The sequence below is a fragment of the Sinocyclocheilus anshuiensis genome, unplaced genomic scaffold, assembly GCF_001515605.1.
Source record: "Sinocyclocheilus anshuiensis isolate Anshui unplaced genomic scaffold, SAMN03320099.WGS_v1.1 scaffold1524, whole genome shotgun sequence".
NCBI classification, from domain to species: Eukaryota; Metazoa; Chordata; class Actinopteri; order Cypriniformes; family Cyprinidae; genus Sinocyclocheilus; species Sinocyclocheilus anshuiensis.
The window spans coordinates 473,606-498,860 of record NW_015559670.1 but is presented as its reverse complement, the minus strand read 5'-3'; the positions used below and the strand labels follow the sequence as shown (position 1 = coordinate 498,860).

Sequence of the window (25,255 nt, the reverse complement as noted above, 5' to 3'; positions counted from 1 at the left end):
AATAGAAGTCATCCTCTCTCATTACTTGGTCTACTAGTATACAACGACATTATGGTGAAAACAGTCACGATTACTCGTGGACTACACCGACTGCCATGATGTTTGAACCACAAAATCATACAAATGTGGTCATATGCCACAAACAACTCATATTTTCCACTGAAAGCAGAAGTGAAAATGGGGTTTCTTGGTTTCTATATCTATACCTATATCTATTATCTACATTTTTTACAACAGTTGTATGATTTGCAGATTTAGATTATTAGGATACAGTTCAAATCACCTCTGAAAGCTTTGTAGGTTATTAGTTTTGCAGGAAAATGCTTTTAAATCATTTTTTTTTATTATAGCAATCTGTTGGGTAATATTATGATGAAATTCTTAGCTAAAACCTGTCGCAATAATCCCACGCAGTCTGCTGAGCTGGACACTTTGGCCAGATATCGAAATTTCCAATTCTCCAAGACCTCTTGGAAAAAAAAGCAGGAAATATTTCGTCATTGGCTCTGAGTGTCTGAGAATCAGAATATCCACGTCATACATTACTAACACAGACAAGAGCCTTTGGCTTGAACAATAACTGATTCCCACAGGAAATAAACCCTTTCTCATCTAGACCTGGTCTTAAAAAAAGGCTCTTTAATGCTTCTCTGCAGCACTTTAGTTTCAGCAAAGTACCCTTTTCTTCTTAAGACACTGACATTTGGTTTGTGAGTTTCTAAATAGCTCTTTGGAGATTTTATGCATGTGCCCATACCTTGCAAACTTGTATGTGGATAAACATTTGTACTGCAGCTTCGGCAGATTTGAAGTATGTCACCATACTGAACTACATATAAAAAACTACAAAGCAATCAGTATGACGTTATAGCCACAACATTAGCAACTAGTATTGGAAATAAAACAATAAAAAAAACTATTTTTATGACCTAAAGGTTCTCGTATAGCAAAAGGTTCCAAAACACTCTAGGTTCTTATTGGCATCTTTACTCTAAACAAGACAGCAAAATAAAAATAGTGCAAAATAAAGTTCTATGTTATGAAGCAGAATCCTATTGTCTGTGAAGCATAAGAAAATGTCTTGCAGTGTGTGAGAGAGAAAACCTGACAGTCTTTGTAGAGACTCATCTGTGATGGGGAAACAGTGTCCCTTTGAACAAGTTCAGTCTTGGAGAATCTTGGTCCTGTGCCCAAAACACTCACTACAAAGCAATCAATGTTGCTGTACAGAGGATTCTCTGACCTGTCTATCTCTCTCTGGCTCTCTGAGCCTCAGGCTACAGGACAAGACCTCCATCAGAGCTGATAATAATGCCACACTGGTGTCCGTGACTCAGATGGCCCAAGGTGTGAGACATAGCTGCCACTGATCTAAAATCAGCTTTGCCTTCACAAGATGTGAATAACTGATACAGGAAAAAATGTGGAAGGAACTGAGTAAGGTCTTTTAAAAAAAGCAGGAATGAGGTTATTAAAGAGCCACAAGAATGGCAGGGCAGATCAATATAACATTAAAGGTGCTTTACAATGTAATACTTATTATCATCATCATGATGCTAAGGTGTTCTGGGGGGTTGCTAGGTTGTAGTTTACTGGCCCGGGTCAAGAGAGTTGAGAACGAGGACTGTCTTTAACACAGTCATCACATAGGAATGCGCTTACAAGTTTCCTCCTCTTTTGGGGCATTCTGCCAGTTCAAAACAACCTGATTTAAAACTACACATACCAAGAGACAGGAATGTGCTCAAACTAAGATCTCGTGAGATAATGACTAGATGTTTCCTTAGTATAACACACTGATCTACTGGCGTTGCTCTACCTGCAACCACACATCTGGAGGCAGCATTTGACCTTGCCGTTAAAGTTCATTTATTAGAGGACTCTAGTAAAACCTAAGGGATTGCATCCTATTTCAGAAGACACTTTCTTTCAAAGCAGCTTACATTGCATTATAACTAGCCTGAGGTTAAATGCATTGCTAAAGGACACAATAGCTGTAGATCATAAATTATGCCTTACGGGATTTGAACCTGCTACCTCTGGGTTTCATACCTGGATCTATAAAAATTATTCTACAGAATACATTTCAAATATGATCCCATTAAAAATGAATAAAGCGATATCAAATCTGCAATACAAAGGTGGCACAGAAGTGTTTCTGAGGTGGCATTTAGGTGTCTGTTTAATGCTGCACAGAAGTGGCATAAATGCATTTACAAAGCAATTGCACGTTTGGATACTGGGGTTGAGGTGGGTCAGAACAGGTATAATTTAGCCTGGGTTTTATGCGGCATTGTGACTTTACACAGAATTTTGAGCAGGCAGAGCAGCCTTAAATCTTCTCTGTTGCATGTAAAAGAAAATCCAACATTATCTGCATGCCTGAAAAGTTGGGAATCAGTATCTTTGTCCTATTAATAAAAGATAGCCTATAGATTAATAAATATAAGATCAATATTATATATTAAAAATATTGATAAATCTTTAAAACAAAAATTCCTCATTTACTTAAGAAACAAAATTATAGGATAATCAATATATAATGTATTTTAACCCATTGGCAAATTGCTTAAAATTTAGCATAACAAGTAAATTAATCTTGTTTTAAGGATGTTTAGATATTGTTTTAATGGCAAACAATATAAAATACTGATTAAGAACATATATTTTTGTAGTTTCGAATTGCTGGATCACATTGAGTTCTGTGTCATAACATTGCAATAGACGGATTAATCATGATGCAACAACAAAAAATCCGTGGGCTTTCATTTGGTGCTTATTAATACGGACTGTAATAGACAGGTAGCGGTTAATTAGACATGCGCGTAGCTATTTTGCGCACACCGGTATACTGCATTTAAGTCCATGAAACCACTTAATGTATAAACGCTCGGATGCTTTTCTCGTGGAAATATAGTAGGAAACAGCTAATATAATGTACGAATCGTGTTAGGTACAACAAATTAAGAGTGCTGACATTAAACGCCAAATTGTGCTCACTGAAATGCGAAAACCCGTTATCCAGCTCACGCGCATATGGGCCGTTACTTTTGTTGTTTTCTTAATGACAGGTGGCACAGAAACCTAAATGAGCAAGCTTTAACATAATAATAGGTTTATACAAAATATAAACACCATGACATGACTGAAAATATGCGCACATATTAATTCTCTAGCAATATATTCTGCGTCCTTTGACCACCAGTGCGTTTATCCAGGGTTTCATGGACATTTTATACGTATTTTTTTTAAATTCAGTTGTACTTACCTTTGTCTGACAGCGTAAGTTTTTCTTCAAAGCTGCTCTCTAGAGCCTTGTTCTCCATTTTGTTCATGGTTTGCACTCAGTCATTCCATTACAGGGTCCAAAAGAGACGCGTAAAAAAGAGGAACTCCCACTTATGAACACACCCGCATGCAGTGGCCCTTTAAATCTGGTCAATAACAAACAGTTGCGCTCAATTAATATAGTAATACGATCGATGATTGATTAAATTCGTTATTCCCACTGAAATGTGTGATCTCAGCAGTGAAAACTAAAGATAGAGAAAGAGGGGGGCCCAGGTCCGGGGCCCTACCCACCGCACAGCAGCCGCTTGCTGAATACAGCAGCTCGATGCAGGACGCTCTCTGGCTATCCACTGGAGTGTACCATTCACCTGGATGGGGGAAACTGACACGCAGTTAGCGCATTTGAAAACGTTATTCATATGTATATACACTGTTTCTTGTTTTATAGCTCTAATTTTCTTAAATAAATTTAGAATAATTCTGGAGTCTTCTCATGTGCTGTGAAAGAAAAGGCAGGTTTTTAATTTTGCAGAATGGCTCCCCCTCTCGGTTTCTAAAAGCTGGATCTGCGGCATCAGGATGGAGGCACAAGGGTACACGTCCTTTAATGCGTCCCGCTGGAAAACTGAGGTGGATCCCACATTTTAGTCATCATCAAATGTACACTATGACCTGGTGGGCCTGCAAACGCAATATATTTAATTTCATAAGTGATTAAAACAGTAAAATATGTGCATTTTGCCGAAAAATTGTTCCGTAAAAATGCTTAATATTTTAATTTAATATTAGAAAATGCTACTACTACTACTACTACTACCAGCATTTATTTATTTATTTTAAAAAATTCAGTTTTTATTGATTTTTTTTTCGTATTCTGATATATATATATATATATCTGAGAGTGCTGGAAATGTCATTACAGTTCCCACTGGATTGGATCATGTGTAAACCAGTGTGAGTCTGGTCTTATTTAATACTTTAACTAGAGCATTTAAGAGTTGAAATCAGGCCATTAAAGCAGCACGATGCAAAGCAGCCATCTGGTGCCACTGATATAACCCTACCAACAACACCAAACTAGTGGAGCATACCTGCACTAAACCACTTGCATTTGTGTCAATAATCTACATTTCCAAACATAATCATTTAAGTGGTTAAAAAAACGCAGCTTAAAATCGATTAGCTAAAACAAACATAAAAATAACGCATGGGTCAAAACACAGCATGTGCCGCAGTCAGGCGGAGAGTTTCTCAGACTGCTTTCAGTCCCTGCTCGAGGGCATTTGGAGATAAATGTAGATCCATCAGTCATGAGTTAAACAATTGAGATCTGTACAGCACAGAAGCCCGGGGATGTGTATCCGGCGTGATGGTGCACTCATTGCGTACCCTTCCTAAAATCATCTCAGTTATGTCTCGCTGCCATGGAGAACGACGCATGAGATAAAAAGATGCTTTGTTGACATGACATAGGTGAGCATGCGGTCAGGTTGGGCCACAGTGGACAGCCTTAAACCACAAATAAGCTTTAAAACATAAATCAAGTTTGTTTATGAGCAGATGCTGATGGGTTTTATATAATCTGTGCAGTGCTTTGTGAAGATCTCACATCAAAATACTCTTCTAATGTGGTCTTCACTTCACTAGTTAGTGAAGAGGTTGGACATAAAATTTGATATGATTGAAGGTATTTTGTGATCTACTCTCAACAACTAAGATGCACCATCCATCACTGAAAGATCAAGGGCAAATTTGAGGCTTTTTTTGAAGCCCAGTTTGAAGAAGCTGCTGGCATTTCCTTCAAAACACCTTCACTGCACTTTAGTGAAGTGTATCTTGAATGGATCTCAGGTGTGGCCTTCTGTTATAGTAATGTCAATAATACTGGAAATGCATCATCTTGTTTAATCCATTGTCATATATAAGCAGTAGGCCTAGATTTAAATGATTGGAAACACAAAATGGATTTAGATATGCTCTCTCGTTGTAGCTAAGTTACTTTAAGGATTTACAAATGAGTATCACATATGTAAACAACGTATGCAACGTAGTGCCAAAATGGCACTATAGGGTGACGCGGAGGAGACGAATTGTTGAATAAAGTCGTTATTTTTGTTTTCTTTGCGCACAAAAAGTATTTTCGTAGCTTCCTTGCTGTCTATGGGAGGGTCAGAGAGCTCTCGCAATTCATCAAAAATATCTTAATTTGTGTTCCGAAGATGAACGAAGGTCTTACAGGTTTGGAACGACATGAGGGTGAGTAATTAAACAGAATTTTCATTTTTGGGTGAACTATCCCTTTAAGATGAAGAATAGTTTAAAACAAATCTAAATTGGTTTTATTTCTGTACTATTATACTTGTAAATATTTTGAATTGGATTTTATTTTGATATTTTCAGTTTTTATTTTTATTTTCATTTTATTATATTTTCATCTTTATTCGCTTCAGTTTAAAAAAAACAAAAACAAATGTCTATTTAGCTTTAACGTATTTTTATTTTAGGTTTAGTTTTAGCCATTTTGGACTTATAAAACTTATTTTATTTCAGTTACACTGTAAAAAAAAAAATGATTTGAAGTTGTAAGTAAAACAAAGATTATTGGAATTATTATTGGAGATGTACAAGGAACTTTTTAAGAGTATGCTGGCCAATAGGATGATCACAAGAAACATGAGCTCTCAAAAACATCACATCATTTTAACAGCTAAGATCAGTTTATGAAATCTGTAAGATATACACATGATAATATAGATGAGCTGTTTTGGACAATGGTGAGGTCAGCATTTGAATATATTCACAGCTGTTGACGGGGGTGGTTGAACAGCTGCAGGGTTTGAGATATCAGCAACAGGCTACATACGGGATGGGTGGACAACATTTTGCATAACTGCACTCTTATTACTCCAAATATTTCACCAACTGTACTGAATTTTACTGCAAGGCCTCCCATACTGAAAAGATCTAGTACTGAATGAAACAAAGTAAGATAAAAGGTCCAAAAAGGGTTTTTTCCCATTTATGTCATAGAAGAACCAATTATGGTTCCCCAAAGAACCATTCATGAACAGTTCTAAAGTAAGTAATCACCTAGCAACCACCCTAGCAACTGCAAAGCATCCCACTAAAAACCACTCAGAACACCTTAGTAACCGCATAACAACGACCCGGCAACCACCCAGAACATCCTAGAATCCTGGCGGTGAGTTTTGAGAACATTTATTGTATATGCATTCATAATTATCATTAAAAATTATTTGCATATACACCGCACCTTTAAGAAATTTCGGGTCAGTAAGATTTTTTTTTTTTAAATAAATATATATACTTTTATTCAGCAAGGATGCATTAAACTGATCAAAAGTGATGGCGAAGACATTTATAATGTTACAAAACAATTCTGTTTCATTCCATTCCTTTCTATTCATCAAAGAATCCTGAAAAAATGCATCATGGTTTTCACACAAATATTAAGCAGCACAACCGTTTCGTAACACTGATAATAATAATAAATGCTTCTTGAGCAGCAAATCAGCATATTAGAATGATTTCTGAAAGATCATGTGACACTGAAGACTGGAATAATGATGCTGAAAATTCAGCTTTACCAACACAGAAATAAATTATATTTTTTATAGTGAAATATAGAAAACGGTTCTATTAAATTGTAACAATATTTCAAAATATTACTGTTTTTACTATATTTTTGAACAAATAAATGCAGCCTTGGTGAGCAATTATCGATTATATTTTGTAGCCAATAAGTAACTGTTCTCATAAACGAATAATCTTTTATACTGTTACATCATAATCTATAAATATTTAAAGGGGTCATATGATACGATTTAAATTTTTCCTTTCTCGTTGGAGTGTTACAAGCTCTTGGTGCATAAAGAAAATCTGTAAAGTTGCAAAGACTAAAGTCTCAAATCCAAAGAGATATTCTTTATAAAAGTTAAGAGTCAACCACGTCTACCTAAAACGGCTCGTTCTAACACGCCCCCACATACCTACATCACTATGTGGAAATATTAGCATAATGCTGCCCAAATGTGCACGCAAAGAAAGAAGGCATGGTTTCAGGAACAGCAGTAGTGTTGATGCAGCCATGTCAGGGAGACACTGTGTGTATCAGTGCAAAGCAAAAGCACTTTATTTGGCCTTCCAGAAGTTGATGCAATTAGGAATCATTGGTTAAGATTTATTTACAACAGAACAGCACAACCCAGATGTTCGAATTTGTGCAACGCATTTTATGGACGACAGTTTTTTGAACCTAGAAGAGTACAAGGCTGGCTGTGCACAAAGGCTATTTCTAAAAAAAAAAAGGGTCAATTCCGACTTTGCTATGACAATCTGGCGCTTCTGAATCAGCGACTGTAAGTATGTTTTGTTATTAGTTTAAGTATTTGCTATTGACTGTTCAAATGCGGAGTTTTGCGCAGCGCAGAGTAACGCGTCGTGTGTGTGTGTGTGTGTGAGGGGAACAGGGTCACATCACAGGAGAGTGAACTGCCTGTCAGAAATCATAGCTTTTATGGAACTTTTATCAGTGCATTTATATAAAATAGATTTTTTGTTGTTGTAATATTATAAATGTCTTTATGGTCACTTTTGATCAATTGAATGCATCCTTGCTGAATAAAAGTATTGATTTTTTTTCTTATTTTAAGTCATGCTTACCCCAGACATTTTTATGGTTTCCATAAAAATATAATTTTAAAATCAACATAATAATATACTGTAGATAATGTAATAATATAGATAATAACAACAAAATCAGCATATTAGAATGATTTCTGAAGGATTGTGTGACTGAAGTAATGATGCTGAAAATGATGATGCTGTGTCATAGAAATAAAAAATATATTCATACAGAAAATTTATTTTAAATTGTAATAATATTTCACAGTATTTTACTGTAATTTTGATCAAATAAACGCAGCCTTGGTGAGCATAAGAGACTTATTAAAGACTTATTTAAATATCTTAATTATTTCAAACTTTTGATTGCCAGTGTATATCTCGTCATTACAGCAATTTGTAAGCACAGTTGGCTTGTAATACATTATAAAAATTCTAAATAATAATAATTTAAAATAATCTTATTAAGACCGATATTTTATGAGACATGAGCACTCAAATACTTAAAATCTGTATTAAACTGTTTACTAAAACTTGTTTAAAATAAGTTTGTTTAAGCTGGTATCCACATTTTTGCAGGATTATACAAGAACGACGTCTTTGAAAGGACCATGGGTTCATAGAAACCTGGGAGGACGAAGTTAAAAGTTAAAACTCCACAGACAACAACAACAACAGAAGTCTTGTTTGTAAATGAAGTAAAGATTATGTAAGTGTTACCTGGACCAGGCATATCCTGTCCTTTGACGTCCTGTATCCACCTGCTTGTCCCAGACAGGAAGGCAGCGCTAGACACGAGGTGTTTGACCGGACGATTGTAGTTCACTATGTCATAATGTCCCGGGCCTGGGAAGGGTGGGTCTTTAGTGGGTATCAGAGGTGGCGCTGATAATCCCAAGTAGTGTCTCCTTCTGCAAAAATATAAGACACTGATCATCTCATGTAACACATATAAATCCTCTTAATCCAATATGAAAAACGAGACATCTGAGATATCCAAGACTATTCTTATTCTGCTTTTGAAAAACTAGTTGATGATAAAAGCAGCTGTTTTTATACATAAAATATATTCAAAAAATATCTGTGCATTGTGATGAAATTCTTGGCTGGCAATATATAAACAGCCAAAAATCATTATATAAAAGTACATGTAACCAGTGCATTATTGCTCTTAACAACATGAAAGAGAACCCTTATGCGTGTAAAATGATTGCAGATCTGTCCGAACACTTACGGCAGAACGGTTCTCTTCACAGGTTCTGGTGGTTGATGGGGGTTATAGGTCCCGGGACCCGGGATGTTGTTCCTCACTGGTGACTGGATCCGGGAAGTGGTGGATTTAAAACAGGAGTAAGGAACTTGAGGCATCTTCTGGAGCGAAGCGTCACTCACGTTATAGTGGCCTTCAGAACATGGATGGATTCATCAACCGTAATTTCTATTGTTTGTTTTTCACAATGATTTGAGTAGATTGAGTTTTAAATATGAGCATGTGAACAAATAAATTAATAGCATCACAATATTTGACTGTAATTAGACCCAGACAAAGTAAAGGCACAAGAATATCTCTTCTTTTCTAATGAATATAACACCTCTTTTCACTACTGAATTTAAAATACGTACAGTGGTTGCAATTATGTGTGCATGCAAACATACATTCACACTCTTGAAAAACCGACAAAACTCATCAATATTTGTTTTCAAATATAATGTTGTTTTTAACCTCAGAATTACTGAAGGGTTTTAACTTCATATTGTACCTCTAACTTAATTATCTTCATCTAAAACTGGTCAAATATGCGAGTTACTCACAGGGAGAGGGTCCTTTAAAGTTGTCTGAGACACTGGCACTTCGTCTGGTTTTAGAGCGAAATGCACTTTGTGCTGAAACGGTTGAATTTTTGTCCACGCCACTATAAGACACCTGACAGCAAATAAATAAAGTAAAAAATCTAAATAAATAAATTATACACTGCCACTCAAAAGTTTGGTGTCAGTAAGATTTTTTTTTTTCCATCAAATCAAAAGTGACAGTAAAGACATTTATAATGTTACAAAATATCTCTATTTCAAATTAATGTTGTTCTTGTGAACATTCTATTCATTAAAAAATCTTGAGTAAAACACGTATTACTGATTTTACAAAAATTTTAGGAAGCTTTCAACATTGATAGTAATAAAAATGTTTCTTGAGCAGCAAATCAGCATATTAGAATGATTTCTGAAGGATCATGTGACACTGAAGACTGAAATAATGATGCTGAAAATTCAGCTTTGCATCACAGGAATAAATTACATTTTAAAATATGTTCAAATAGAAAGCAATTATTTTAAATTGTAATAATATTTCACAACATTATTGACACTGACCATATTTTAAATTAAATATCTTAAATATAAAAACATAAATTAAAATTAAAATTAATTTTTTTTACCAAACTGTAAGCTTTCACTGTGACAAATAACAATCGAGATGCATGCTGGGTGATACATACATCATACTGATTTGGTGCAGGATTTTCATTTTTTGGTTTTTCTGTCTTTACTGCAACAGGCAGACGAAACATTCTGGATTCTCCTCTGTTAAAATCGTGCTTGTAAAGTAGAGATGTCTGGAGGTTATAAGCATCAGGTCCTGGGCTTAATCTCTGGAAGCTATGGGGCACACGACCAGCCTTGAGATATGAAGACAGTCAGTAATATATACACCTTTATTTGACCCTCTAACTCTAGCACTTTCTATTCTATTTTAATTCTACTTTATCTATATTTATCTTCTTTTTTGTTTTATTTTTAATAAAAAAAAAACAACAACAAAAAACTAACAAACACTAGCTTTCTATTTTTTCTATTCTATGTTTTTCTTTGGAATAGAGAATAGATAGATAGATAGATAGATAGATAGATAGATAGATAGATAGATAGATAGATAGATTAAAAGCATGGCTTTTAATGGAACACCATAAAATCATATATACCATAACAAATGAATATATGAGAGCTGGATTATTCATTAAACTCACCAGGTGATCTTGAAACCTCTTTGACTGCGAGGAAAAGCCTTTCTTCTCTTCATTGCTGATGATGATTGTCTGGTACTTGGTTGGAATAGATGAAGCACATCCCTGAACTACAGAATGAAATACATGGCTCTGAATAAGATTAAATACAGTAAAAACACTTTAGCAGATTTAATGACACTAAAGGCAAATCACTCACATTCATTCAGGCCTTTGTAGAGTTTACCCATGCTTTCCTTTCATTGAATGTCATGTAGTTTTCTTAGTGCAGACAGAGGGAGACAGGAAAAATAAACTTAAAACGTCTTTATTTATTAATAACCAGTCGGTTTAAACACTGAGAGAAATACCTGTTCTGTTGTTTTGATGCTGTTGCAGTTTGTATTGGACTGACTTTGTGTTGCCATGGCAACAAGTAAACGTGACGCTGAGAGTTCGGAAAAGCTCGTTTAGATTAGTTAGACCATCCTACAAGTAAAAAAACGTCTGTATACAAAAAAGAAAGTTGCTTTTATAACAAGTACTATGTCGCCGCTTGGTGGCCACTGGCTATGTATGTGTGTGTAAAATGACAGAAAAGACAAAAAAAAGTGAGAGAAATCGCGAGAAAGCGGGAGATTTTGTTGTGCGGGACACGAACTCCATGTTATTGTTGGCTGAAGGCAAAGACATTTCATATTGGCTAGAACTGGAAATATAACGGAGAACCCTAAACCCAGGGAGGCGTGGCTTACGTATTCAAGCCCGCGTTTCATTGGCCAAGGAGGAGGACACGTCACATGGAAACGATCGAAACTTGATCTAAATCTATACAGTCTGATCTAAGTGCGAAGGAAATCATTAATTATATATTTATTGGATATTATAAATTACATTATTATTAGGATTTCAGTATGTATTTATCAGGATATTATTATTATTAATAATAATAATAATAATTTCCCTGTCCTAAGTTCTTTGCTAATAGTACCTAAACCGCAAGGGCTAATGTACTGAAATTTGAAGTAGTGACAACAGTACTTTTTCTCTTTACATACGCACAGCAACACGCGCAAACCTTTACAGTTAAGGTTAATCACAGACCTCATTCAATCGATAAACAGAAACTACTATTCTTAAAAATCCCAAATTGTTAGGGAAAGGCCTAGCAGGTTTTAATCGATTTTTTTTTTTTTAGCTTGAGTGGATTTAATTCTGCTCTGGAGGCGGAGCGAGCGCCCCCTGTCGGACAGGAGGACATGCACGGTACTGCAGTCAGATGGTCCTGCTTCAGCTGTTCTCGGTCATTGAGCAGCTCAGCTCCATCATGGCGATGCACGCCAAAGTGACTCCACCGCAGATCCCCGACACCCGCCGCGAGCTCTCCGAGCTGGTCAAGAGAAAACAAGAGCTTGCGGTAATTATAAACCTTTCGAAATGTCCAGAACTCTAAAAAACCCTCTTGATGCGGCACTAAATGAGACTGAACTGAAATACCCGTAACTTATTTGTGTTAGCATACTAACACGAGTCTGAAATAAACAGTTAAAAATACTTTACATAAAATGAATGTATGTATGTGTGTTGTATTTAAAAAATAAAAAATCTTAGTTAACCGTAGTTGTGCTACATATATCAAAATGATATTCCAATAACTACTGTATAGCTATGCTAACATGCTAACTGTGTTGGCTGCTTTTGTTGTGGCGTCTCCTGATGCACAACATATACAGCAGAGACAAACAGCATGAAAAACATGCTTCTTGTGCACAGCTTCGGTTTACAAAACTAACAAAGAAAATAGAACTACACAGAAGTATTCAAATAATGTTATCATATGTGGGTCATATATGATTGACAGCTGCAGCTAAAACCTTTTTTGCATTTTTAACAGGAGACTTTGGTGAATCTAGAAAGACAGATTTATGCATTTGAAGGCAGTTACCTGGAGGACACTCAGATGTATGGTAACATCATTCGAGGATGGGACCGATATCTGACCAATCAAAAGTGAGTGTGATATGACTTCATGTTGAATCATGAAAACATACAGGTTAACATCAACTGTCTTCTACTTTAGGAATTCAAACAGCAAGACTGATCGGAGGAATAGGAAATTCAAGGAAGCAGAACGACTTTTCAGCAAGTCCTCCGTCACATCAGTGGCGGTCAGTATCTTAGAAATATACATACTTTGTGTATATGAAATAGGATACTAAAGAAATAAAATAATAGCTTAAAAAATGTTTTTCGGTGGATTGTCACACAGGCTGTTTGTGCTCTTGGAGGAATTCCTGATCATATGAATGAAAAACGTGAGTAAAATCTCAAGCTTATTGTGCCTGCAAGAAATTTCTGTCAATCATGTATTGTTCTTAAATGTTAAATGGGCTGTATTTTATAACCTAGTGAGCTGGGAACCACAATTGTGTGCCCCATAGACTCATTCGAGAATTTGAAATCAAGTACGATGTCTACCCAGCATTTCTGGGTATCACCAGTGAAAAGGGGTATTGTGAAATGAAAATTGAAATTTAATTAGATTAAGTGTATTTAGTGGCTTAATATTTTAATAATCTCTAGTTTGTAAACTTTCCTTTTCTTCTGTTTTCTCAGGCGAACCAGGCAGCGGAACAGAGAGCGACACGTCCCCAGATCTCCAAAACCAGGAAAACGAACCTAGTCAGGATGACACCGAGGAGGCAGATGGAGCCCTGCAAGACCTGAAACCCCAGAAAGCTGCTTCGTCCTCCTCTGGAAGCCACCACAGCAGCCACAAGAAACGCAAGAACAAGAACAGACACAGGTACCTGATCTCCAGCAGGCCCTCGGGCTCCAGGATATAAGATGGTTCTTTACTTACAACCTCATTCTGGCTGATCCAGTGCTTATTGAAACACACTGTTATTTGATTGTAAAATGATGCATTGTCTTGTGGACACATCTGAATATGGGAGCAGTTGTAAATTAACATATTCATGGATTATTATGATAGCTATGCTTCTTTTCCCAAACGGGAGGGTTTTACTTCAGGTTCATAGTGCTGTGGCTCCTGCTCAGCTCAATTTGCTTTGGTTTCTCCTTTTAGTATCTTTATCTACTCTTTCCTCTCATGTGGATCCAGCCTGGAGTCTCTTACTCTGTCCTGATGTTTGATGCTGTTTTGGTCCACTTTTGACTGGTTTGATCAGATCTTCTCTGCTCAGCTTTAACATCCATCCGTGTTTGTATTAGATGGACAAAAGTAAGATTTGAGAAGCTATTTGTCCTTGATTCAGCCCAGAGTATTTACAGCCACTACTGCATTTATAGATGATTTATGGATTGAAAGGTTAGATATTAACAGGGTTTAATATTAACCTTAACCTTAAAATTAAATATACTGGCCTGTTTGTCTGTATTTTTTTTTTTTTTAGGAATTGCATAATACATTATTGTCATGCAAAAATGAGGGAAGTCGTGGCCTAATGGTTAGAGAGTCAGACTCGTAACCCAAAGGTTGCGGGTTTGAGTCTCGTACCGGCAGGGATTGTAGGTGGGGGAAGTGAATGTACAGCACTCTCTCCCACCTTCAATACCACGACTGAGGTGCCCTTGAGCAAGGCACCGAACCCCCAACTGCTCCCCGGGCGCCGCAGCATAAATGGCTGCCCACTGCTCCGGGTGTGTGTTCACTGCTGTGTGTGTGCACTTTGGATGGGTTAAATGCAGAGCACTAATTCCAAGTATGGGTCAGTACTTGGCCACATGTCACGTCACTTTCAAAAGAAACACTATTGGCTGCCACAATGAATATTTAATGAATGAAATCAAAGTTTGTCTTGTATGGTTTGCCTCAAAAATATGATGACGAAAATGGCAAAGTAATATATTATAGGCACAAATTTCACATTTTAAATTAAAGTTTAAATGAAATTAAGTAATTTTTTGTTACATTTTTAATTAAATTACATTTTAATAATGTTATATCCGTTACATATTCCAGCCATTAACAAGTTTGAATTGCTCTTCAAACCCTTGTCTTGATCTTTCTGTCTTTCTTTTGGAAACTGATGGTTGCATCCAGGATCACTTCAGATAAAATAAGATGAGCACTAGTTCGGGTCCTATATTTACTAACACACTAGAGAGGATGCATTAGTGTATGTCCTGTTGTTCATCTAGTCTACTACTCAAGGTATAAATCCACGCATTCACACACTATGTAGTGGACTGTGGGATTGATGTGCTGCTCAGTGTAGTGCACTAACCTCTGATGCTCTCTTCCTTCCTAACGCTGCCCCCTTCAGCCCTTCTGGCATGTTTGATTATGACTTTGAGTAAGTCTCAATTTTATTTCCTGTTTCTCACTCCCGTGTCTTCTGTCCGTTAGCTGCTGGGGCCGTCCACGTCGCGTGGATGAATGCTATGACGCTTGCTTCTACCTCAGCATTCGCAGATGTTGCTGCAGTTTCTTTTTTGGTTTTGCTTGGTTTTACCATTATTTTTCAGCTGCATGTTTGTGGAATTCATAGACATGAATGGGTTTATAGTTAGTTGCATGCAGGGGTTTAAACAGGTTCATTTGTTTATCTGATCTTGATGGGCCTCTTGTTAATTTATGTTTTTTTTCTTACAGATTTGATTTGAAGATGAACAAGAAACCCAGAGCAGTAAGTTTAGATGCACTAAAATATGTTTTGTGTATATATGTGTGTGTATATATAAATGCATATTTTATCTATAGAAACTTTCACTTTTGTTTGTAAGACACTATTGTGTCATATCTGTATCCTGAGTGTTTTTTCTCAGTATAATTGTTTGATTCTGCAGGATTACTCGGCCTAATAGATCCGGATAATATTCATGCAAACCAAACCTCTTCCATCATCTCCAGTTCTCTCCGGTCTAGATCGTCTGGATCTTACACTGCATTTCTCCTTGTTTGTGTTTGCTTCTTTCTCGACTGTAGTGAAGCTCTCGTGATTTTTATTCTCTGATGGATTCAGATCCGCCTGTTATTGCATGATATGTACTGCAGACATGAGGTTCCAATTCTGCTCATAATTATGGAAACGTTTTATTTATGATGTTACATGGATGATGTATCAGTGGATCCAAACCTTTCCCTCATGCTTTTGGATATCCTTCACTTTTGGTTTGTAAAACTTGTGTAGCTAATGTAAAAAGTTGGTCATGTCTTTACTTTTTGTTGTTTTATACCATCTTGTTTTGAATAAAACTGAAATAAGATACGTTGTTTGTTGACTAGTTCTTGGAATAAACATTTTTAACCTTCCATCATTTGGACAGTAATCATAATAACGAATGAAAGCTGTTCTTAGAACCATCATTAGTTGTCAGAAACAGCAGAAAAATAAGTCCCAATACAAAGACACAAATGAACGCAACACATGAATACAAGGGACATATTTAAATGCAATGTAAATGTAATGTAAATATAGGAGGAACACTGACAACTGTACTTCAGTGAGAGATTCAGAGAAAGTGCAACTCACTTGATCAACGCCTGAAACAGAATAATTATTGAGCTGTTCAAAAACCTTTGTGGACACATCTGATACTCGCAGGTAAGCGATAGAAATATAAGAGATTGTATTGAACAGGTTTCTAATGGAAGTGGTCTCGTTTAGTCGGGTTTATGTGAAGCTGGAAACAGTTTTAGCAGAACCAGATTTAATCGTCAAGTACTGAACTAAAATTAAGACACAAATAAAAGTTGCATTAATGTGTTTCACTTGTTTTGTTTCTAAAGTTTTGCGTTTCTGTCATTTTCCCACTCGACACAAAGACTAAATAAAGGAAATATATATGGAAATATATATGACCTTGAGGCATAGACACATCCGCCACACCAGCTACAATGTTTGGTCTGTTCGTTAGGGAGAGTAATGAAAAATGACTAAATGCAAATATGCATGAAGATAAAAATCTGATTTTTTTCATAGAGATACATTCAAGCTAATTAATATTGTTTGCCTTTGATATAAACAGCAAATTATTAGGGTGATTTGTTTTTTGGAGTGCACTCGCTATGTTTAGAAAGGAAATGTTCTCCCACAAAATGTTTAGTGCGTTTAAGTGGTATCAGAATCGAATTAAAGATATGTAATTTGATTGGTTGTAATGTTTGTCGCTTCTGTCACTTTTTTTGTCACATGATATAAAGACTAAAGCAGGGGAGCCCTAGGGTTAGGGTTAGAGCTAAACTCTGCAGGACACCGGCCCTCCAGGACCGAGTTTGGGCACCCCTGGACTAAAGAAACAGGAAGTAAATGACCTGCAGACAGACTGAACACAAACCTGTTTACACTGCATCTGTATCCCATTTACATAAAACAAGATTAAAACTACACTTGGCCATACAAAATATGACAAATTTGAAAGAGAAAATGCTATTTTCTTTGAGGCACAAAACAGCACCACTGCACAGAAGACTCCACCTCCTCCCGGCGACCAGGTGATGACGCTGTCCCCGGACAGCGTGAGGAGATCCCTCAGCAGGATCAATGCACGCAAAGCTCCGGGTCCTGACAACATTCCTGGGATTCCTCATTACTGAGAGACTGTGCAGTGGAACTCACTGATGTCTTCACAGACATTTTCAACATCTCGCTAAGCCAGGCTGTTGTCCCCGCATGCTTCAAAGCCACCACCATCATTCCAGTCCCGAAGAAGTCGTCTCCATCCTGCTTCAAGTCTGCTGCCATCAGGGAGGAGACTGCGGAGTCTCCAGGCCAGGACCAGCAGACTGAAGGACAGCTTCATCCATCAGGCTGTCAGGAAGCTGAACTCCCTCCCGACCTTGCCCCCCCTCCCCTCTTTTGCCCCACGCACCGCTGAACTCTGATGGACTCTCCCACTCCCCCCTCCCAAATGCACAAACACAGTCACTTTAATCAGTCTAAATAAGCTCTTTTTGCACTACAAATCATTATATCTGCACTGTTGTTTACTTCACTGGTTTGCACTCTACCTGCCATGTGCCGTGTGCTGCTTTATATATATATTTTTATATATTTTTTTACATTTTACCTTATTTGTATATTTGTATAGTTGTATTTTATACTTAATCTGTATATCTGTATTTATGTTCTACTGTTAGTGTTATCTGTATGCACCAAGGGTCTGAGAGTAACGCAATTTCAATTCTATGTGTGTATGTGCTGTACATGTGGAAGAATTGACAATAAAGCAGACTTGACTTGACTTGACTTGACTATACGTCTTTAATATAAACAAAAGAACAGCAGTTTCTAGATCAGATTGTGTTGTTTTGTTCTTGAAAAGGTATGAGTAAAGGAATAGCAGTGGTGAAATCTTCTCCAACATCACCGAGAAGAGAAATGAGGATAGCAAGTATTGATAATCCTCCATGTGAGTAAATCTATATGATGTTTTATCTTCTTGAAAACCTGAAAATAACCGGCCTTTCTCTAGATTCAAGCTCTGCACCTAATGGAAATTTCCATAACAGTATTTTTACTTTACACTAATAGTGCAGGTTATTATAATTTCTCCATCCAGGCATGTCATCCTCCAGTGAACTTAAGTGCTCTATATGTCTGGATGTGTTCACTGATCCAGTCAGCACTCCATGTGGACACAACTTCTGCAAGACCTGTTTGAATAAGTGCTGGGACAACAGCCAGACCTGCAGCTGTCCATACTGTAAAGAAACATTCAAGCAAAGACCTGATCTCAAGATTAATACCACACTCCGAGAGATCGTAGATCACTATAAAAAGAAAAGTCTTGAGAAAAAAAGTGTGACTTTCAGTGAAGTTCTGTGTGACATCTGTGAGGAAAGAAAGCTGAAAGCTCTGAAGTCGTGTCTGGTGTGTCAGAGCTCTTACTGTGAAACTCACCTGGAGCCTCATTTGAGAGTGGCAGGTTTAAAGAAACACAAACTGATGGATCCTGTGAGTAATCTGGAGGACTATATATGTCAGAAACATGAGAGACCTCTGGAGCTGTTCTGTAGAGATGATCAGACATGTGTGTGTCTCTCCTGCACTGAAGGAGATCAAAAGAACCACAACACTGTTTCTTTAGAAGAGGTGAGTACTAAGTGCGATCAATGTTAAATAATACTTCCCTTATAAATTAAAATTATATCATTATTTATTCACCCTCATGTCATTGGCAATTACATTTTCTCTGTTAGACTGAGTTGGTGATCCAAGACGTGCAGCAGATGATCCAAGACAGAATCAAGAAGATTCAAGACATCAAACTCTCAGCAGAAGTCAGAAAAGTGAGTGGTTGTGGATGGTTAATTATTGGACACATGAATTGAGATATAACTAAAGTCTGTAACATGAACTGTGCATAACGCAGACAACACCACTAATAATTTGTTGACTGAACTTGTTGAGCAGAGACACACAGAGAAGGAGAAAGCAGCTCGTGTTGAGCTCTTCACTGATCTCATCCGCTCCATTGAGAGATGTCAGACTGAAGTGCTGGAGATGATGGAGGAGCAGCAGAAAGCAGCAGAGAAACAGGATAAAGAGCTCACTGAAGATCTGGAGCAGGAGATCACTGAGCTAAAGATGAGAAACACTGAGCTGGAGCAGCTCTCACACACTGAAGATCACCTCCACCTCCTACAGGTCAGTGAACATCTCTCTGATCAATGATAATGCAGTATATGACACCATAACACTCCCCGTGCTGAAGGATTTCTCCTCTCTCCTGCTGTAGATTTACTCATCCCTGTGCAGCCCTACAAACACCAGGAACTGGCCTGAGATCAGTATGAAGACTCATAAGAATCTGAAGACTCTGAGGAGAGCTCTGACTCAACTGCAGGAAACTCTACATGAGAAACTCGCACAAACTAGTTTGTCCGTCCTTACACTGATCAGATAAAAACATAATGTTGTAAATCCACATATAAAAACATCTCAAAGATCGCATGATATTTTATTGTCATGTGTCTTTACAGAGCTGAAGTGGATGCAGCAGTATGCAGGTACAGTGTGTCTGCACTACACTTACATTCACAGCTTCACTGCACTACAATCTGACTAAAAACTGGATTAAATCTCCTCTCCACCAATAAACTGGTGTGTGGTGGGCGTTCTGGCACACTATGGCTGCCGTCGCATCATCCAGGTGGATGCTGCACACTGGTGGTGGATGAGGAGACACCCCCTGACAATGTAAAGCGCTTTGAGTGCCTAGAAAAGCGCTATATAAATGTAATGAATTATTATTATTATTATTATTAAATATAATAATAATCATCAAAAATGTTTGCATTGTGAATTTGTGATTCATATTTTCTGTTTTCTCAGTGGATGTGACTCTGGATCCTGATACAGCTCATCCAAATCTCATCCTGTCTGATTATGGAAAACAAGTGAAATGTGGAGACATTTGGCAGAAACTCCCAGACAACCCAGAGAGATTTGATCACGGTTCAAATATCCTGGCAAAGGAGGGATTCTCCTCAGGGAGATTTTATTTTGAGGTGCAGGTGAAGGGAAAGACTAACTGGACTTTAGGAGTGGCCCAAGAATCCATTAAAAGGAAGGGAGAGATCAAACTGAGACCCAGTAATGGATTTTGGACAGTGATTCTGAGGAATAAGAATGAATATAAAGCCTGTGCTGGTCCCACTGTCTCTCTGTCTGTGAGAGTGAAACCGCAGCAGATCAGTGTGTTTGTGGATTATGAGGAGGGTCTGGTCTCCTTTTATGATGTGGAGTCCAGCTCTCATATCTACTCTTACACTGGTCAGCCTTTCAACGGGAAACTCTATCCATATTTTGGCCCATCCTTAAACTATGGAGGTGTAAACTCAATCCCACTGATCATCACACCTGTCAATTACAATAAATGAATTTATATCCCTGATATGAAAGATGAAAATAATAATTTTATGTAAAAACATGATGTATGTGGGATGAAGGGCCTTTATGGTTTGTTTTTCAGTTTTTAGAATCTGCTATGATTATATATTTTAATCTATGTAACACAATGCTTGTTTTATTCATGACATTTTCCCCATCGTTACCTGACACCTAATTCTGTCTGTAAAATATTTACATCAAAATAAAACAAAATAATCTGAATAAACTGGTGTATCAAGGCTGTTTCTATAATCTTCCTTACAAAATGTTTTGGGATATTATTGTGTTACATCAGATGGTAATATCTTGATTTATATAACAGAGCTGTATGATTACCATATTCATATTCCATAGTGTGTATATAGCACTTCAAGGTATCTAAAAAAAGATACTATAGTGTCCAAAAACATGATATTACCATGGTACCACGTTAAATGTTTGAACCATGGTAAAACCTGCAGGTATGTAAGTTAGTTATGCATGTTTTACCATAAGAATAGAATCAATTACAGCTGAGTTACATTGTATAGACAAATTTCAATACACACTGGTTTCACTGAAATTCTCCCATTCCTACAAAAATTGGGACATTTTGTAAAATGCAGTAAAAACAAGAATCTGTGATTTGTTAACTCTCTTTAAGCTTTATTTAATTGACAAAAGTTCAAAGAAAAGATTTCCAATGTGTTCATTGACCAACTTAATTGAATTTCACATTCACATTTTGATTTTGAAGGCCGCAGCACATTCCAAAAACATTGGGACAGGGGAAAAATAAGTGAAAAGATTATAGAATATTCAAGTTAAACAGTTTTGAAATGTTCCACAATAAGCGGGCAAATTGGTTATAGTTGAGGGTATCATGACTGCGTAAACGAAAATAAACACACACCAACCAAAATCTGTCTTTGCAAGAAAAGATGGTTTATGGCTTATCACTTCATGCCTCTTAATGAGAGAATTGTCACACTGTTCAAAAATAAAATTTCTCAATGCAAAAAAGAATTTAGGTCTTTCTCCATACCATACATTACACTGTGAAACAATTCAGGGAATCTGGAGAAATCTCAGTAGGGAAAGACAGGACAGCTCTGTTGAATATGTATCATTTTCGAGCCCAGGTTGGCATTGTTTGAGAAACCATAATTCTACTATGTTAAATATAGTCACATGGACTCGGGAGTACTTCGCAAATCCATTGTCACTTAACAGTCCATAGCTGCCTCAAGAAATGCAACTTGAATCTTTGTTACACAAGGAGAAAGCCATGCATCAATCCGATGCAGAGAAGTTCTCTGGGCCCGAGGTCATCACAGATGTACTGTGGTCAGATGAGTCCACATTTCAGCTTTTTTCTCTTTGGGGGGGGGGACAGACATTGAGTTCTCCATGCCAATGAAAAATGGGACCATTCAGACTTTTATCAGCGACAGGTGCAAAAGCCTGTCATGTTATGAGGTACATTAGTTGCCATGGCATGGGTGACTTGCGTGAAGGTACCATTGAGGCTGAGGCATATATTGGGATGGTAAAGAGACATATTCTGTCATTAAAAAGGACATAATTTCCAGGGACATTAATGGTTATTAAAGCAAGACAATGCCAGCCCTCATTCTGCATGTGCAACAACTGTGTGGTTTAGACACTGAGTATATGTGCTTGACTGACCTGCCTGTGGTCCAGTAGCCATTACATAAACCAGGGCTTCTCAAACCTGTCCTGGAGGACCCCTAGCCCTAAACATTTTGTATGGTTCCCGTACATTAGTTGCCATGGCATGGGTGACTTGCGTGAAGGTACCATTGAGGCTGAGGCATATATTGGGATGGTAAAGAGACATATTCTGTCATTAAAAAGGACATAATTTCCAGGGACATTAATGGTTATTAAAGCAAGACAATGCCAGCCCTCATTCTGCATGTGCAACAACTGTGTGGTTTAGACACTGAGTATATGTGCTTGACTGACCTGCCTGTGGTCCAGTAGCCATTACATAAACCAGGGCTTCTCAAACCTGTCCTGGAGGACCCCTAGCCCTAAACATTTTGTATGGCTCCCTTATCAGACACACCCAATTCATGTCTTGCAGTCTCTACTAACGAGCTGATGAGTTGAATCAGGTAAGGGAGACATACAAAATGTGCAGGGCTAGGGGTCCTCCAGGACAGGTTTGAGAACCACTGACATAAACTACTTAGACTAGTCCTATAAGGTTAGTCATCAGTTTTTATTTCTTTAAGACTGGTTATATTTTTTATTTTTTAGTTTGTTACATAAGAAAGCACATTGTTCTAATTTGAATCCAAAAAGTAAGACTGTTTACCCTTGGCTAACTGTTAATTGGTCAGACTAGCTCTTAAGACTAGTTAAGTATTAACATAGAGGCTATGTTTATGCAACTTGCCCCTGGATTCATCAACCTTGCTCTCACTCTCCCTGTGTCCTCAACTACCTTCTTGTGCCTTGTGTAAAGTCTGATCCCTTTCAGTCGGTCACTCTCGACATCACGTTAGTGACCGACGAATTGGGATGTCGCTTAGAGAGACCAATCCACTTAGAGTGTAAACTAAATGAGCCAATGCACATTAGCATGCGATGATTGCATCCAGCTGCCGCTGATCACAGCGTGAGCATAAAAAGGCAGCCGGTGCAATGCATACCAGCTTTTCGCTTCGGAGCCGAGCAATAACATCGTTCTGGTCCTACCAATAGCTTCGTTTGTGACGACGAGTTCAACGTGCTCTAGGGAGCTTTTTGTGTTGGTGGATGGTGCTTCAGCGGTGGTCGTTCCTGTGTCGAGTGGGTTGGGCACCTTAGGCTGCACTACCCCCTGTCGTGCTGCAAGCGGCCATTTTCCCTGTGCGTCTCAGCACGTAAAAAAGCATTTCCCTGAAAGAGCCTATTTCTCTAAAAGAGCTTACACGGGTGGGTCTTTGTAAAGACGACGGATCGTCATTTTAAAGATGCCGTTTCACCCGTGCGTTTCTGGATGCGGTCATTACCTGGTGCCGGGTGATGGTCACGGTCGCTGCCTCACTTGTCTGTGCATTAAACACTCTGAGGTGGCGTTCGTGGATGAGTCATGTTCCCATTGCGGGAAGATAACCATCTCGGAGCTGCGGGCCAGGCTCCGTTACCTCGAGGGGGGCGGAGCTCCGTTGCCTAGTTCTGATCTAGTGTTCGTCCTGGCGGCAGCCAGGTGAGGGCTACTTCGGGCAGTAGCACGGGTGGTCTGAGGGTTACTAGCGCTTTGCAACCAGTCGATCCGCCAAAGGAACGCGCTGGGCCCTCTTCAAAGAGCGTACCAGCGGTATCCTTTGGTGCTCCTCCCAACCACCGGATGTCGATCACTGCATCGGAGGGAGAGCTCTCTGGAGAGGAAGATTCGGCTGTGCTGCCGTCCTCCGGGACGGTGGCAATGCCTGAATCGGGTCCGGAGATGTCGGCTATGCTTTCCCGGGCCGCCGAGAGAGTAGGGCTCGAGTGGAGCCCTCGAGGTTGGACGATTGGTTTCTCAGGGTGGCTCGCGCTGGTTCTCGCGCTGCCTCCGCCTTACACGCTATGGCGTGTATGCCAAGGCACTGAAGGATCTGCACGAGGGTGTTCACGATCCAGAAGTTCTGAAAGAGCTCCGAACCGCTACTGACTTCGCGCTCCGAGCGACGAAGGTCACTGCGAGTTCTTTGGGTCGTGCGATGTCCACACTTGTGGTCCAGGAGCGCCATCTCTGCTCTTTGGGGGATGGTAAATGTACCTCTCCCTCCCCCAGAGGAGGGCCGGTGGAGAATCTGGTTTCGAGGTTCGAGAGCGTCAAAGGCCCTACTCACGCACCCTCTGCCAAACAGTGGAACCAGGTAAGCGTTGCACCGCACACTCAGACCCCTCTTCAACCCCTCTCGCTGCCCCACTGCGGGTACGGCGGTGGTTCTGCTGGTCCCGCTTGCACGGTATCTGGGTGCCTGGCTAGCGCTACCCAGCCTGTCTCGCTGGCTTCTATGGACCATCAGCCTCAGCTGTACGATTCAGTTTGCCCCACGTCCCCCCCAAGTTCAGTGGCATCTGCTTCACGGCAGTGAAGGCGGTCGATGCTCCTGTCTTGTGTGCGGAGATCGCAGTCCTACTGGCGAAGGACGCGATAGAGCCAATCCCTCCAGCCGATATGAAGACGGGGTTTTACAGCCCCTACTTCATTGCACCCAAGAAAGGTGGTGGGTTACGACCAATCTTGGATCTGCATGTCTTGAACCGGGCCCTTCACCGGTTACTGTTCAAAATGTTGACGCAGAAACGCATCTTCGGGTGCATCCGTCCCCGAGATTGGTTTGCTGCAATCGACCTGAAGGATGCGTAGTTTCATGTGTCGATCCTTCCGCGCCACAGACCATTTCTGCGGTTCGCGTTCGAAGGATGAGCATATCAGTACGAGGTCCTGCCCTCTGGGCTGTGCCTGTCGCCCCGTGT

At 38.8% G+C, this 25,255-nt stretch overlaps 4 protein-coding genes across 8 annotated transcripts in view; 2 read left to right on the top strand and 2 right to left on the bottom strand.

Moving 5' to 3' along the window:
• Positions 1-3,614, bottom strand: part of map7d1b (MAP7 domain containing 1b) — a 53,109-nt gene extending 49,495 nt beyond the window's left edge. For 2 of the 4 annotated variants that reach the window (XM_016477934.1, XM_016477935.1), the window contains exon 1: positions 3,269-3,614. In XM_016477934.1, coding sequence (XP_016333420.1) covers positions 3,269-3,335 — 67 coding nt within the window. In that variant the 5' untranslated portion in view covers positions 3,336-3,614. The remainder of the gene's footprint in view (positions 1-3,268) is intronic. The other 2 variants (XM_016477936.1, XM_016477937.1) reach the window with 1 other exon arrangement.
• A 4,874-nt stretch (positions 3,615-8,488) lies between these two features.
• Positions 8,489-11,218, bottom strand: LOC107681611 (O(6)-methylguanine-induced apoptosis 2-like). Its single transcript, XM_016477920.1, has 7 exons — positions 11,155-11,218; positions 10,959-11,065; positions 10,431-10,610; positions 9,748-9,859; positions 9,170-9,338; positions 8,656-8,846; positions 8,489-8,562 (listed from the first exon to the last, which is right to left on the bottom strand). Exons 1-7 carry the CDS (start codon positions 11,183-11,185, stop codon positions 8,489-8,491), a joined length of 864 nt encoding a protein of 287 aa, XP_016333406.1. The 5' UTR covers positions 11,186-11,218.
• Positions 11,219-12,184: 966 nt separating this feature from the next.
• On the top strand, positions 12,185-16,158 carry LOC107681620 (chromatin modification-related protein MEAF6-like). Of its 2 annotated transcripts, XM_016477931.1 has the most exons (8): positions 12,185-12,351; positions 12,829-12,944; positions 13,015-13,102; positions 13,204-13,249; positions 13,551-13,740; positions 15,224-15,253; positions 15,553-15,586; positions 15,747-16,158. In XM_016477931.1, exons 1-8 carry the CDS (start codon positions 12,214-12,216, stop codon positions 15,759-15,761), a joined length of 657 nt encoding a protein of 218 aa, XP_016333417.1. In that variant the 5' UTR covers positions 12,185-12,213; the 3' UTR covers positions 15,762-16,158. The 2 variants fall into 2 exon arrangements, with proteins under 2 accessions (XP_016333417.1, XP_016333418.1); XM_016477932.1 differs by lacking the exon at positions 15,224-15,253 and having other exon boundaries at positions 15,747-16,156.
• A 2,130-nt stretch (positions 16,159-18,288) lies between these two features.
• On the top strand, positions 18,289-20,798 carry LOC107681621 (E3 ubiquitin-protein ligase TRIM39-like). The gene is made up of 7 exons (XM_016477933.1): positions 18,289-18,311; positions 18,462-18,994; positions 19,102-19,191; positions 19,316-19,549; positions 19,641-19,779; positions 19,885-19,911; positions 20,237-20,798. The coding sequence occupies exons 2-7, from the start codon at positions 18,464-18,466 to the stop codon at positions 20,782-20,784; spliced, it is 1,569 nt and encodes a 522-aa protein (XP_016333419.1). The 5' UTR covers positions 18,289-18,311; positions 18,462-18,463; the 3' UTR covers positions 20,785-20,798.
• The last annotated feature ends 4,457 nt before the right edge of the window (positions 20,799-25,255 follow it).